The sequence below is a fragment of the Mesoplodon mirus genome (assembly GCF_964341445.2).
Source record: "Mesoplodon mirus genome assembly, chromosome: 6".
NCBI lineage: Eukaryota > Metazoa > Chordata > Mammalia > Artiodactyla > Ziphiidae > Mesoplodon > Mesoplodon mirus.
The window spans coordinates 7,933,528-7,948,278 of NC_138982.1; the positions used below are offsets into that span (position 1 = coordinate 7,933,528).

General features: G+C 42.6%; 1 protein-coding gene across 3 annotated transcripts in view; it reads left to right on the plus strand.

Annotated features, from left to right (window-relative positions):
• Positions 1–3,023: 3,023 nt before the first annotated feature.
• RASA2 (RAS p21 protein activator 2) overlaps positions 3,024–14,751 on the plus strand; it is a gene marked incomplete at its 3' end in the record, with an annotated part of 119,401 nt that continues 107,673 nt past the window's right edge. For all 3 annotated transcript variants that reach the window (XM_082624395.1, XM_082624396.1, XM_082624397.1), the window contains exon 1: positions 3,024–3,187. In XM_082624395.1, coding sequence (XP_082480521.1) covers positions 3,058–3,187 — 130 coding nt within the window. In that variant the 5' untranslated portion in view covers positions 3,024–3,057. The remainder of the gene's footprint in view (positions 3,188–14,751) is intronic.

Genomic DNA, 14,751 nt, shown 5'->3' on the forward strand with positions numbered 1-14,751 from the left:
ACACGATGCCAGGGCGATTAAGGGAAGGGGAGGCAACAGCCTCCTTGTCATAGTGAGTAAATCTTTCGAGTCTTTACAAAACCTTATTTCCCAAATATTTTACATTAAGGAAACATTGACTCTGCTAAAAATCTCTGCAAAGCAGATCAGTACCAGCAAAAGAATATTACCAAAAGAATATTAATGTCCTTAAACATTTATTCAGAATTAGAGTAATTAGGAATGATTTTGGATGAAGAAAAAATGAAGTTTCTGAGTTTTAGTGAAAGAGTATGATAATTCTGAAATCTGCAACAGGAAGGCTGCCTGGGAGGAAAAATGTGTAATTTTACACTTCATGTAAAACTGTTTTCAAACAATTTAGTGATAGAGTTATGGACCTGGGGTTAAGCTAGTGAAAAGAAAGGAAATTAGGAGAATCTGTACAGGTGTTATTTTAAAGAAAGGAAGAAACCTTTAAACACTAGCTTTTAATTTTCAATTATAGGTTGTTATTAAGGTTTCCCATTCCTATTTTTACCATTTGGACAGGTATGAAAATGAATAATAAATACAAATCAGAATTTCCCAAACAGGAAAATTTCGAGTCTGCAGAGGAGAGGAAGTGAGCTATATGATTCAAATCATTCATTCAACAGATATTTATTGGAAGAGTTAAAAAAAAAATGAATCTAGAAGAAGAGATAAACAAGTACACAGGTAACATAACACCAGGCAGAAAGTGATCAATGCCATAAACAGGTACAGATCAGAACCTCTGTCTGTGAGAGAAAAAGAGAGATGGATGGAGCAGCATTTGGTCCGGGAGGAGGAAGGGCCCTCCTAACAGAGTCCGGCTGGTGGGCAAAGTGGCTCAGTGTGGCCGGAGATAAGAGGAGTCAGGTAGGCTGGGTCCAGGACCAACCCTGAAAGCTCGCCCGAGGAATGTGAACTTTACTCTTCGTCGTTTCTAGTACTGTTCATGACCTGTACTGTGTAGCTTGCTGCCGGCTTAAGGGATGAATGAAGCCATTGATGCTTTTTTGAGCAGACAAGTGACAAACTCCAATTTTTGCTTTAGAAAGCTTAAGTGATGTGTAGGAGGAAGGAGAGGGATGGGAGACCTGTTCTAAGAGTTCCAGTCAAGAGCAGGAGGTGATGTTTGCTGAGTTAATCCTGCTACCTGCCCTGCATTCCACTAGATGCTTCACACACACTCTCAAGAATGATTTAATCCTGAGAATCACCCTTGGAGGAGGGAGGAGTAAGTATAGAATTCCCATTTTACAGTTTAAAACCAGGTTCAGAAAGACTGCGTAACTTGCCCAAACATCACACATGTAAAAATGATAGCATTAGGCTCCGACCCAAGTCAGTCTCATAAGCTTCTTCTTTCTGAAAACAAAACACACACAAAATACTATGACATGTTGACACTGCTCAAATGAGGACGGTTTTAATAAGGACAATGACAGGGAATGGAAAGGAAGGAAGAGAGAGGAGAGATTTCGGCAGAGTCAGAAGGATGTGGCAACTGAAAACTGTATGGGGACAAGGGATTCAAAAAAAGAGTCAAAGTTTCTATAGCCCAGATAACAGAATATGGCTGTGAACTCAGATTTGGAAATGAAGGTAGGGAATTAAGCTTCGGACCTATTTGTGAAACGACAGCAAAACATTCATGTAGGAGGAGGTAGGTTCACTTTCTCCAACATGTGTAAAAATCACATGGGGTCACTGGCAACACACGCAGAATTGGTAGTGTCACTCCTCGGCCACAGACACATACCAAGGCCATACTCTCAGGCTGTCCAGCCTTTGCCCAAGCAGCTTCTGCTCCTTGGCCCCTTTCCACCTCTCCCCCTTTGTCTTCAGTTCATCCTGCAGTACATTTCCCAGGAAGGACTTCCCTGACTCCCCAGTTTAGTCATCTCAGTTCTTTTCTCCCAGTGCCTCTGCCTTTCTCTGTGTCTCCTCCCAGACTGAGCTGCTGGAGAGCTGGGGCTGTCTTCACCTTGACGTTGTGCAGTCTCTGAAGCTATCATTTGTTAAGTCTGACCCTCAAAAAATATTTGTTGACAGACTGATTCCTATTGTTGCCCTAGAAAACAACCACCCTGCCCTATTAAGTCACAGTTTCTTCCTTCTTAGGGCATTGCAGTTAACCTCAAGACTAGGAAATCATCTTCCTCCTTACATACCAGGGTATTATTCATGCAGTTTACTCACTGCAAAAAGTTCCCTTGAAAAAAAAGCTAACAAACTAGTCAAAGATTTACGAATTTCCTAGTGTCAATCAACTTTTCAACAAGCTCACTTATGGGCGGGGGGATGGGAGATGCGACCCGACCCTTCTTTGCTCTTTGTTTCCCAAGTACCCAAGCGGTGGTAGAGGCTTCAAAGTTTCTCTATGGGAGGGTCTCCGGCGCTGCACTCAGGTTGAGATTGGGGGGAGGGATCTTTTTCTGAACCAGCTTTTGCGGAACGAACACTGTTCTGACTTAAAAGTAAGAATCTGTGTGTGTGTGGCGTCTGGCTTGAGGGTGAGGGCACGTGGACATTACTGGGGGAGTCTCTAAGGCACCTCGGCTCCTTCTGAATAAGGTACTTTGGAGGTCCACGCAACTGTCAAATTCCATTCTTTCTTCCCACAGGGAGTTCCCTTGAGCGTTAGATGTGGAAATCCGCGGACGGCGGGAGGGGGGAGTAATTCCCAGGAGGATTTGGGGAATCTCGGGAGGGCCGGTGTTTTCTCAGCGGGGTTTTGAGGCTGCTCATAGCCACGACTCGGAGCCACACTTGGCTAGAGCCTGGGCTTTGACGGGGCCAAGAGGAGGAAAGCCAAGAGGTGGGTTCGCCCCTGGCTGCCCGGGTTCGGGGGAGCGGGGGCGGCGACTGCCGGGCCCCTGGTGGGGCGGGGGCAGGGCGGAGCGGGGCGGGGCGGGGCGGGGCGAGCCCGGCCACGGCCCGGGGGGCGGGGCCAGGCGCGCGGCTCGCCCTCGCGGAGGCCGCGGCTGGGCTCCGCCTCGCCCCGCTACGCAGGCGGCGAGGCGGCTGCGGTACAGGCCGGGCGGCACCATGGCGGCGGCGGCGGCGGCCCCTGCTGCTGCGGCTTCTTCCGATGCGGCGACTGCGACGGCAGAGCCGGAGGCCGGGGACGAGGACAGTCGCGAGGTCCGAGTGCTGCAGAGCCTGCGGGGCAAGATCTGTAAGCTGGGGCCGGGGTGAGGGAACCCACCCGGCGGCGGCGACGCCGCCGGCGGCCGCGGGACTGAGGGGGCGCCGGGCGCGTGGGGGTGGCGGCGCCTAGCCGCGCTGGGACCCCGGGGCCGAGAGGGGCCTGGGCGGGGGCCGGGCGAGGCGCGCGGGGAGGACCGGCCCGGGGAGGCTGAAAGGGGGGTGTGTTGGGGGAGGCGTCTCCCGGACGGGGCGGCGTGGGCTGAGGCTGCCCCAGTCCGGAACGAGTGGAGAGCCGGGAATTTGCCGGGGACCGGGGGGGTGGGCGGTGCGGGGGCAGCGCCGGCGTGAGGGGCTCGGCTTTGGGGCGCGGCCTGGACGCTGGGACGCCCCGGCCTGGGCTGCGGCTGGGGGCGTGAGCCGGGGGCGTGAGGAGCTTCCGGCTGCCCTCCTACGCAGGCCTGCGGGCGGCTGCTGGCGTCGGGAGCGGTCCCGCGGTGGGAGCCGGGCGGTAATTACCGGGAGGCGCGGCCGGAGGAGGAGGAGGAGGAGGGCGGGGAACTGGGGCTGGCCCGAGGGGAGGGGGCTGCCTGTTTTCTGGGTTCACGACCCGGGGCGAGGGTGGAAAAGGCGCCCAGGGCTGGGGAAACGGGCCGCCCTGGGATTCGAGAGGCCGCCGCACGGGTGCTCGCGAGTGAGCGCTCCGGGAGGGGCTGGGGCCGGACACCTGTACTCGCCCCACCTCGCTGCGGCGGGGACTTGAATCGAGAGACAGCGTGACTGACAGGGACTTCAGGCAGGATGTAGTGGCTTCCTGTGAGCAGGTCTCAAAACAGTCATCCAGCCCGCACTTAACCCACTTAATTCCTTTCTTTCTTATGCCTTTAATTGTTACTTTCGTGAGTGAGCCGTCCTAGCTGCCTTCACATTTTTGCTCAGAGGCCCTGAGCATTACTGTAGACAGACCATTTGAATCCAGTCATTTGGACATTTATTTTTTTTAAAAATGACCCTTTGAAAAAAAAATAAAAAATAAATAAAAATAATAAAAGATAAAAATGACCCTTTGGCGTCAGATTGCCAATGTTTTCACAGTACTGTAGTTTATTCAGATGAAACACTTTTTGGGGGGGGCTGTTTTTAAGATATATCAGTACAGTTTATTTTTGCTCTGGTCGAAAATTAGCTTTGCTTTCTTGATTCAGTATCCTCAGATTGGAAACATGCTACATGCTTCATGTTTCATGTAAATAGCCCTTAGACATTAGGAGTACTTTTTACTTTGTATGAAGCAAATCGAATCGCATTAAAATGGTTAACAATGCTCTTTCTTGCACAGGATGTAAAATTTTCCTCTTCCTGAATAGTGATATTAGTAAGTGAGTTTGGATTTCCCCACTTGCCTTTTTCAAGTTGATCCCCCTTTCAAGTATTTGGGATTTTATTAAACCTCAGAAGCAGACATGTTAAATTCTCTCACCTTTTTATTTCCAGAAGTAGTGCTGGGGTTCTTAAGAGAGTACAGTTCTTAAAACCTGGAAAAATGACACCAGAGAAGGAGATCTTGTCTGTATCTAAGATCCCAACACAACCTACTAGGGTATAAAATCTTTTCAGTATTCAGATTAAGTCTTATGCTTAATATTTGCATATATCTAATTTAATATTTGGGAAAACTATAAATGAATGGGCCAGAGCACCCCGCACTGATTTTCAGATTTTCACTGCTTTACATTTTAGTGTCACTTGATGCTAGGCAGTGTCTATTGGAGCCTCGCTGATTTACATAGCTGCGGCTTGTACCATGGAACTACATGTACACATATCTTGGAATCAAGGGTTAGGGTTGGGCTGTTTTCAGAAGGACTTAGTTGCCCTGCACTTTCACCTGCTCCATGGCAAAGATAGCACGTAAGTGATATCACTGTGAGTGAAACTTGGGCCTACAAATAAAATAACTCAACTTTGTTTCTACGGGAGAGCAGCCCCATTACCCAGACTTGGAGGTTGAACATCCAGTTGCTGGGAATGATATTACCTCTTTAACCATCGCCGAAGTATTACATCTGTTATCGCAGTCAGCTTCTTGGTTTTTGAATTGTTCAGCTTATAGCTCAGGTCATTTAGTGTCTGTTTCACAGAAAAAGCATGTTAGGAAACTTATATACGAAGCTTCTCCCCATCTCCCTCTCCGTTTCTTTGCCCTCCTTTTAGCTGGTGTAATCTAGAATTGGTTGATCTTCAGAACCCTGTGAAGAGATGCTGTTTTCTGTTTCCCTGAAACTGACATGTGGGTTTTGCAGGTTGGGGGCTGGGGGGCTGGAAGTGTCATTATTAGCAGGTGCTAAAGTCACAGAAATGGGATGATAGCGGTTCTGACTGTGCAGATATTAAGCAGCTTGGGGGTGTGGGTAACTGTGTCAGCTTTCTTTTTCACCATGCTGGGAGAGAGACCTCGGAGGAAAACCTGATGTGCCCACCAGCCTGGAGATGTGCTGGCAGATTTCAGCTGCTGATTGAGAGCCTTTGACTTGGGGAATTATAGATTCATAAGTCTGAAAGTGAGCCTGAAAGGAAATGTTCTTTCTCCTGGACTTGGGTAGGACCCTTCAACTCCAGATTATTCCAGCAGAAAGTGGGAGGGTTGGATTTATATCTCTCTAGAGTTCTAGAATAGTAGTCCACAACCTTCTTTAGGCATATCACTCCAGTATTTATTAAATTTCCCATGTATTTCCATATATCCCATATATTCTCCGTATACTTCACAAGGTGAAATGGCATTTTGTGGTCACTTTCAAACAATCAACTGACATTAGCTAATCCAGTGTTGCTACAGTATTTGAGCTTATGTGCGGACCCTTAATTCCTTGAAGTCATATTAGTGCAGTAGGAAACCATGGCAGCTCCAAATATTAATATTCAAGAGCCAGGTTTAGTTGTTGGATGTCTTAGAGTTGTATGAACCTTTGATCAAGGAAAGCAAGGTTGTACTCCAGACTCCATCCTTTGGTCTGAACTCCTGTGCAGTGAGTGGCCGGTATGTTAGTCCTCTTGAAGCACTTTGACATTGGCCCCATCCCCCTAAAAAACCCATACACAAGTGAAAGATGGGGGTTGGGGCTTTCTCCTTTATACTTTCAGGCTTCATGCTGTTATTTTGTCATGTCCTCCTTTTTGGTTACTGCTTTTTGTTAAGTTGCTCTCATCCAGTTAAATCATGTTGTAAAAATGTTGCTCAGAGAGCCCAGACCGCCTTATGCATGGGTTGACCTACTCAAGGAAGACCAGATTGATAAGGGAGCCAGTGAGGATTTATGTGAACGTTGAGATGTGTGGTACAGTACAAGGTCTGTGGGACCACGATATGTCCCAGAACTCACGTGGTCTCCCTGTGTAGGATCCGTGGGATATGGTTAAGTCCTTGAGTTCAGAGGCTTGGTCAGGTTAGTCACCTGGATTTGATTCTTCACTTAATTTCTGACTTTTGTTAACATCTGTGTGTTTCTCTGTTCTTGTGTGTAAAGTGGGGGTAGTTAAAACACCTCTATCTCACAGGCTTGATTTGAGGATTAAATAAATCCCCTCCCCAATCATTCTCTTCATCCCCCCAGGAACTGAATCAGATATGGGCCATCTCTTAGGAAGGAGTAATAAAGTAGTAGCTAAAAACTTTATGTTCTGGTCCAACATGTGCTGGCATTTCCTGGTGTACAAAGCTGATTAAAATCAGGAGACTTGAATTCTGTTTCATACGTTGTTAATTATTATTCATGTGACTTTAGGCAGCTCACTTACCTTTGAGCTTATCTTCCTCACCTTTAAAATGGGAATAATGCCTCATCACTAGCCATTTTGTTCATGTATGTTCCCTGTGCTTGGGCGTGTCTCCTCCTTTCTCACCCCATGTTTATGCCAGGGAACTCCTACTCATCCTTCAGAAGCCTGCTCCATGTGATCTCCTGACCAAAGCCGTGTTTGCGGGACATTGCTACCCTCATTCCTGGAGAGAATGTGGTAGGCCTTTGTACCAATGGGGAATCACAAATTGTTGATTTCCTTGTAACACATTGTATAGAAATCATTTCTTTCCCCCATTAGACTGTGAGTTCTTCCAAGGTAGAATTCATTCTTGTTTTTGTTTTTGTTTTTTAATGTCCAGGTGTCAGCATGGTGCCTAGAACAAAATAGGCCTTTAGAAAATGTCTTGCTTCTCGCTGTGTTATCCTGAGGAGGATTTGAGATACGTACTATATGTGAAAGTGTTCTGTAAATTTTACAGCTAAACAAACTAGAAGATGATAGTATTATTAAAAAAAAAAATACATGGGTCTGTGGCAGGAAGTTCATCCCTTCCAAAATCACAGTTCCAACTGAGCTTAGGTTTGAATTGATGCCAAAGTTGCCTTATTAGGAAAAGGATTAAATTTATCTAAATGCTCTGATTGCTTATTATTAGGGGATTGAATATTATCACCTGACTGTATTCCATGAATATTATTACTAATTGGTCCTGAGCCTGTAAAAGAAAAATCTGATAATCCCACCTTACACATTAAATATTTTTATTTGTCATGGGAGGTTTCACTTTTTTGGTAATAACATATAAATCAAAACATTTTATTGACCAATGTGATCGAATTGAGAGGGAGAGATTAAAAAGAGTTTATTCATGCTGAGAATTCATTATTATCAGACATTTGAAATGAGATGTTATTTAATAAATTAATAGAGATTAAAGAAGGGTTTGTTCATGCTAAGAACTCATTATTGTCAGAAACTTGAAATGAGATGATGAGTTATTTAAGATGGAGGAAGAATCCATCTTTTAGATGGATCGAAATGAGAGAAAAGGGTTCTTTGTAAAAGTTCACAGAGCAGTCTGCTAATCATTTGCTCTGAGGAAGACAGGAGGTAAACCTCAATGAGTTCATAGAATTTTTCTTTTTTAACTTAGAACTCTTTGAATAGACTCTTTTTTTTTGTTTTGTTTTGTTTTGTTTTGTTTGAATAGACTCTTAAGAGACTGTGGAACTAACGTAGCTGAAATAAAACTGTCGTTTTATCCTTTAATCATAGATGCTAATCCTATTTCTTGCTAATGTGCTTTGTGACATTATTTGACGATAATCGCAGATTATGTTTTATCTACTAATGAAATTCTGTTTGCTTTTGAGTACGGCTATCAGTTTTGTTGTATAGTAATCAATTAATGTAAATTAAGAAACTTTTTATGTATATGAAGAAATTTCTACAATACATCTTTCGTTTTGTATGTCATTATTTTCACCAAAATCCCTAGCTAAAATAATATACTTTATAAGGCTATACCAGTAGACATGCAAACATGAATGAACAATACTTGACAAATTTGTTACAGTGAGCTTAGTTCTAAGAATATCATTAATGACAGAATGACTTTGGGCAAATTCTTTAACTTTGCTGAGCTTCTGTTTTCTTACTTGTAAAATGAAGGGTTTGGTTGTGGTCTTTAACATCCCGTCCAGCCCTGAGTCTTTGATTGTTGCCTTTTAACTTGAAACATTTATTAATACTTTAAGACAGTACATTGGATGCTTTTATTTATTTGTTTGTTTGTTTGTTTGCGGTACGCGGGCCTCTCACTGCTGTGGCCCCTCCCGTCGTGGAGCACAGGCTCCGGACGCGCAGGCTCAGCGGCCATGGCTCACAGGCCCAGCCGCTCCGCGGCATGTGGGATCTTCCCGGACCGGGGCACGAACCCGTGTCCCCTGCATCGGCAGGCGGACTCTCAACCACTGCGCCACCAGGGAAACCCCTGGATGCTTTTATTTTAATGCTTAAATGTGTTTAGTGTACTTATTGTGTGTATTATGCAATATACTGTAATAAACACTATACTAAATGTGTTTAGTATACTTATTGTGTGTAATATGCACTAAGATTTATTAGATAAGATTGTTTGAATCCTAACAAGTTTGTTTTGCTTTGTTTTGTTTTTTGTGACCATTACTTTATTCAGCAGTACACAATACATATCTGAGTGTGTGTCAGGGCACCAACCTACTGGACTGTGAAATGGGCCTAAGCAGTGAATGAGATGAAAAAGGTTCTTACTAGTTTATCCTAAAGCAATAGTTGCTTTTAGACACCTGTATTCTTAGAGAATTATAAAAGTTTAGAGCTGGAAGGTAGAGAACATATCTTGTTCAGTCCCCTCATTTTACAAATGAAGAAGTTGACACTCAGAGACTCCACTGTCACACAGTTAATGGCCTGTTGGGCACTAGTCCACTACTATCAAAGTTTTTGCTAAAATGCTGCATAAGATGAACTCATTAGTATGAGTGTTGCAAAAGTACTGTGTTTAATATATGAAGATTACACTGCCTATCTAATGATAATATCCAGAAGTAGTCCTAGATTTTCACTGTGCCAGCTACATACTGTCATCTGTTCCTTTTTAAGAACTTTGCGAAGTAGTTAGGGTTAGCGATGAAACTGTGGTTGTAATCTAGGTGGAGACTGAGCCTGGATGTTTACCTTTTTTTTGTTATGCTCTAACTCAGCTGTTTGCAGACCTGACTGCCCATCAGTGTCACCTGTGAACTTAAAAAATTCTGATGCCCAGGCTTTACTCCAGACCTACTAAATCAGAATTTCTGGGGTGGTACCCGGGCACCTGTAGGTTTAAAACATTCCACAGGGTTTGTTAATGGGCAGCTAGGATAGTGAGCCTCTGCTTTTGCCCATTGAACAGACTAGCCACCAACTACCTGAATGTTAGCAACCTGCTGTGCATGACCATTTAAAGGGTACCAGCGACTTCCCTGGCGGTCCAGTGGTTACGACTCTGTGCTCCCAGTGTAGGGGGCACGGGTTCAGTCCCTGATCGGAGAAGATCCTGCATGCTGCGTGGCATGGCAAAAACAACCCCCCCCCAAAAAAAAGAATAAAGGGTACCAGTAGAAAGTTTGGTGTGATCACAGAGAGGTTTTCATTTGATTATTTTTAAAGGTTTATTTGTTCATTTGATTAGATAGTACAAATACTTGGTACAATATTCAAAAGGTACATAAGGGTATACATTAAAAAGTTAATTTTTCTTACTTCTTTTATTCCCCTAACCATTCCCTCTTCAGAAGCAAGCATTACCAATTAATTTCTTTTGTATCCATGCAGAGGTTATTTAAGCATTTATACTTAAATGTATGAGTATTAATATCTCTGTCTCACCAATATACATATCCCAACAAAATACACACATTGTTTGCATCTTGCCTTTTTACACTTAATAGTAGCTTGATAATTTTTCATAAATATATGTGTATATATATGGGGGGAGGGAGGGAAGGAGGGGGAACTGCCTCATTTTTTTAACAGCTGCATAAAGTTTCATCATCTCTATATACCACAGTTTATTTAGCCAGTCCCCTGGACTGGACATTTAGATTATTTCCAGTTTTTGCTATTACAGACATTACTGCAATAAATAATTTTGTAGGTATTTTATTTTTCATATGAATGCATGTGTCTGTAGGATAAACTCCTAGATGTTAAATTGATGAATTGAGTGGTATGTGCATTTTTATGTTCAAAGGACAGTGGCAAATTGCTTTTCATAGAAACTATAACAGTTTATGCTCCCAGCAGCAATATATGAATGCCTGTTTCTTTACACCCCCATAATGTGTATTTTAAAACTTCTTGATCTTTACTGGTCTGTAAGATGAAAAGGAACACCTAATATTTAGTTTTAATTTGCACTTCTAAATGAGGTTGAGGATTTCTTCATACTTTTTAAAATAAATTTATTTATTTTTATTTTTGGCTGTGTTGGGTCTTCGTTACTGCACGCGGGCTTTCTCTAGTTGTGGCGAGCGGGGGCTACTCTTCGTTGCAGTGCGCGGGCTCCTTATTGTGGTGGCTTCTCTTGTTGCAGAGCACGGGCTTTAGGCGCACGGGCTCAGTAGTTGTGGCTCACGGGCTCTAGAGAGCAGGCTTAGTAGTTGTGGCGCAGGGGCTTAGTTGCTCCGCGGCATGTGGGATCTTCCTGGACCAGGGCTCGAACCTGTATCCCCTGCATTGGCAGGTGGATTCTTAACCATTGCACCACCAGGGAAGCCCCTTTCTTCATATTTTTAAGAGCCATTTTTTCCCCCATTTTTTGGTGTTTATTTGGTTTGCATTTTTCCCTGCTGGATTATCAGTCATCTTACTGATTTGTGGGAATGCTTTATGCAGTAAGGAAGTTAGCTATCTCTTTAGCGGAAAGATTTTTTTAAATTTAGATGCTTTGGCTGATGTCTCTGTTTATTCTTGAGGAGAAGTTGGTTATGAGATCCAGTGAGGGCAGTCTTTTGTTTGTTTCATCTACGTATATAATTTCTGATGTTAGAATAGAGATGGAAAAATAATTGTTTGAGGAAAAGTAAATGAAGACTTAACTATAAACAGGAGCTAAAAGATAAACAATAGATTGGGAGAAGATACTTGCAGCAAATCCTACAGAAAAAAAGAAAACACTTATATAACACTTATACTGTGCCAGGCACTGTTTTAAAGCACCTTAAGTCCAATAAAGATGTTTAAAAAAAAAAAGAGAAAGTACTTTAAGTATATTAACTAACTTAATCCTCACGGTGACTCTATAAGTACAGTTATTATCCACATTTTTACAGATGAGGAAGCTGAGGCACGGAGGCCTTAGTTTAACTGAGGCTAAACTAAGTAACTTGTCAAGATCAGACAGTGAGTGAGCCGTGGGCAGACTGGCTCTGTTACTCTTAACCTGCTATCTATACTTCTTATTTGTTAGTGTCCAGAGTATATAAAAAGTTCATCCAAATTTTAAAAAGGAAAAGGCCATTAGAAAAATAAAGGATATGAATAGGCATTCCACAGAAAAGAAGATACAAAAGGCCAGTAAACATAAAATACTGGAAAGGTTTAACAAAAATTAATCAGGGAAATACAGATTTTAAAAAGTCATCAGTTTGTGAAAAAAGAAGAGCTCATTGATTTCAGTATTTGGTGAGGGTTTAGGGAAACGGGTACTTTCTTCACTGTTGCTTGAATTTAAACTGGAAAGCAGTGTTGGAGAGCATTTTGGCAATATCTGTTAAAAATTTAAGTGTGTATACCCTGTGCATTTCTACTTCTACATATCTGCCCTACAGAAACACACGGTTGTAGAAGAGGTATATACAAACATGTTTAATGTTACCTTGTTGGTAAAACAATACAGAGGCAATTTAAGTGTCCATCAGTAGGATGATGGCTAAGTAGTATGTTCATATACATATTTTATAACACACACACACCCCCCATATACATGCACCTGTGTGGTTGCAACTTCTTTATATCTAGGTGCCACTTTTTTTTTTTTTTTTTTTGAAAAACTCTGGATCATGATTGAGTCCCATTTTGGCTTCCTGGATGCTGTTATCAGAAATAGTAGCCTTATCCCATATATGGCTAAAAAGAATGAGATGTATCTATAGTATGAAATGAAAGAACTTCAAGAGGTATCGTTGAATAAGAAAGAAGCCAGTTGTTAGGGTGGTATGTATAGTTATATGTGACTTCTGTATATGTATATGGAAAAATGCACAGAAAGATGTTTGAAAAGATAAACAACATTGGTTATGTCAGTGGTGGACAAAGGGAGTTGGCCTTATAAAGGTTTACTTTTCTGGAGAGTGTATTTGTGTATGAGGTATGTTATCAAAAAATGACTATTTGTGTAAGTGAATTTGATACAATATTTGTCTTATTCTGTGAGAGCCTCTCTTTCTCTAACTGTTGAAGACTATCCTATCTGCAAAAATAAGGGCAACCAGATGTTAGGTTGGGTAACATTTTGAGTTCACATAGAAATAAAGTCAATTTTTCTGTCAATTTTTTGGGTAACTTTTAATTTTGGTATAACTTCATACACACACAAAACTGTAAGAGTAATACAGTGAATTCCCATATGCTCTGCCTGTTTTCACCAATTGTTTGTATTCAGAAAGTTAACTTTAAAAAAATTCAGTGTTTTGTTTCAGAGGAATATAGTAAAAAGAATAATTTTGATCCCTTAAAATATTGTTAACATTTGTGTGAGTGGTTCGGAACCTCCTCGTTTTGAATTTGGGCGGTTTTATTTTTTTATTTTATTAAATGTTTATTTATTTGGTTGTGCTGGGACTTAGCTGTGGCTCACGGGCTCCTTAATTGCAGCACGTGGGCTTCTTAGTTGTGGCACGCCAACTCTTAGTTGCTGCATGCATGTGGGATCTAGTTCCCTGACCAGGGGTCGAACCCAGGCCCCCTGCATTGGGAGCTAGAAGTCTTAATCACTGTGCCACCAGGGAATTCCCTGGACAGTTTTATTTTATAAAAAAACTTTCTTGGTAGATGGGGGAAGTGAACTCACATTTATTGAGTATTTACTCTTTTCCAGGTACTCTGTTAGGATACTTTGTAAATTATTTCATTTAATCCAATTTCATGAAGAAGTTTGTTATTAATTCCTATTTTAGCAAAGAAGCAGATGGAAAGGTTATTTGCTCAGGGTTCAAAGGGTCAGGGTCAGGGTCAGGTATTCAGAAGGTCTTTAAGATGCCAAGGTCCATGTCCTTTTCTCTACCAAGTTGCCTGTGAGTTGGTATATTGGGAAGAACTGATGAGTACATTTCTGTTGTCAGGAAGTTAATAATTATCCCTAAATTGGTTATGGTCTAATGTCAATAAAATTAGAATGTTGGAATGCTATAAAAATTTATCTTCAGTACTGTTTTGGGGTTTCACAAAAAATGTTATTCTTCTGTCTGCTTGGCTGTGCTCATGTGGGTTTGTGCATGTTAACGGTTCTCTTAGAAAACACACACTTGCACACACACACCCCATATACATGCACCTGTGTGGGTGCAACTTCTTTATATCTAGGTGCCACTTTTTTTTTTTTTTTTTTTTTTTTTTTAAACTCTGGATCCTGACTGAGTCCCATTTTGGCTTCCTGGATGCTGTTATCAGAAGTAGTAGCCTTATCTCGTACGTGGCCCGTCCATGTAGCCCTTAGTTCTTTCACCACCTGGCTTTGGGCCTTTCCTTTGCTTGCCATACTCGTGACTCTTGGTCAGCTTAGGAGCCTTTAAGTTTCTCGTAGCTGTAGGGACCACTGGCCTATCCTAGGAGAGATTTCTGCCATATGTGCTTCAGAGTTTGGTTTGCTACTTGAGAAGGGGGCTGTAGGGAGCTTAGGGATCAGCACACGTTCAAAACTGAAACCAGAAGTGGGCAAGGCAAACCACAGGAAGATCCTGCCTGCAACTTGGTGACGTCTCTCTATAACCCATGGAGGTTTCCTGGCAATACCTTGCGAAACTTGCCTTTTTATGTACAGTAGTTTCCTAACTTCTTGCTCCGGCCTAAGCTTCAGTCAGAGGTGATTAATATGATAGCAATATAGATAACTGTATGATAATTATTATGCACATGACTTGTGTACAACAATTGGCCCCTAACTATGTTCTGTAGACTTTCACACTGAGGAGCTGCATCTTACCTAGTAGGGCAGTTTTGAGGAGTTGCCATGGAATTCATGCTTTAACCTTGACTTTATGCCTTGTC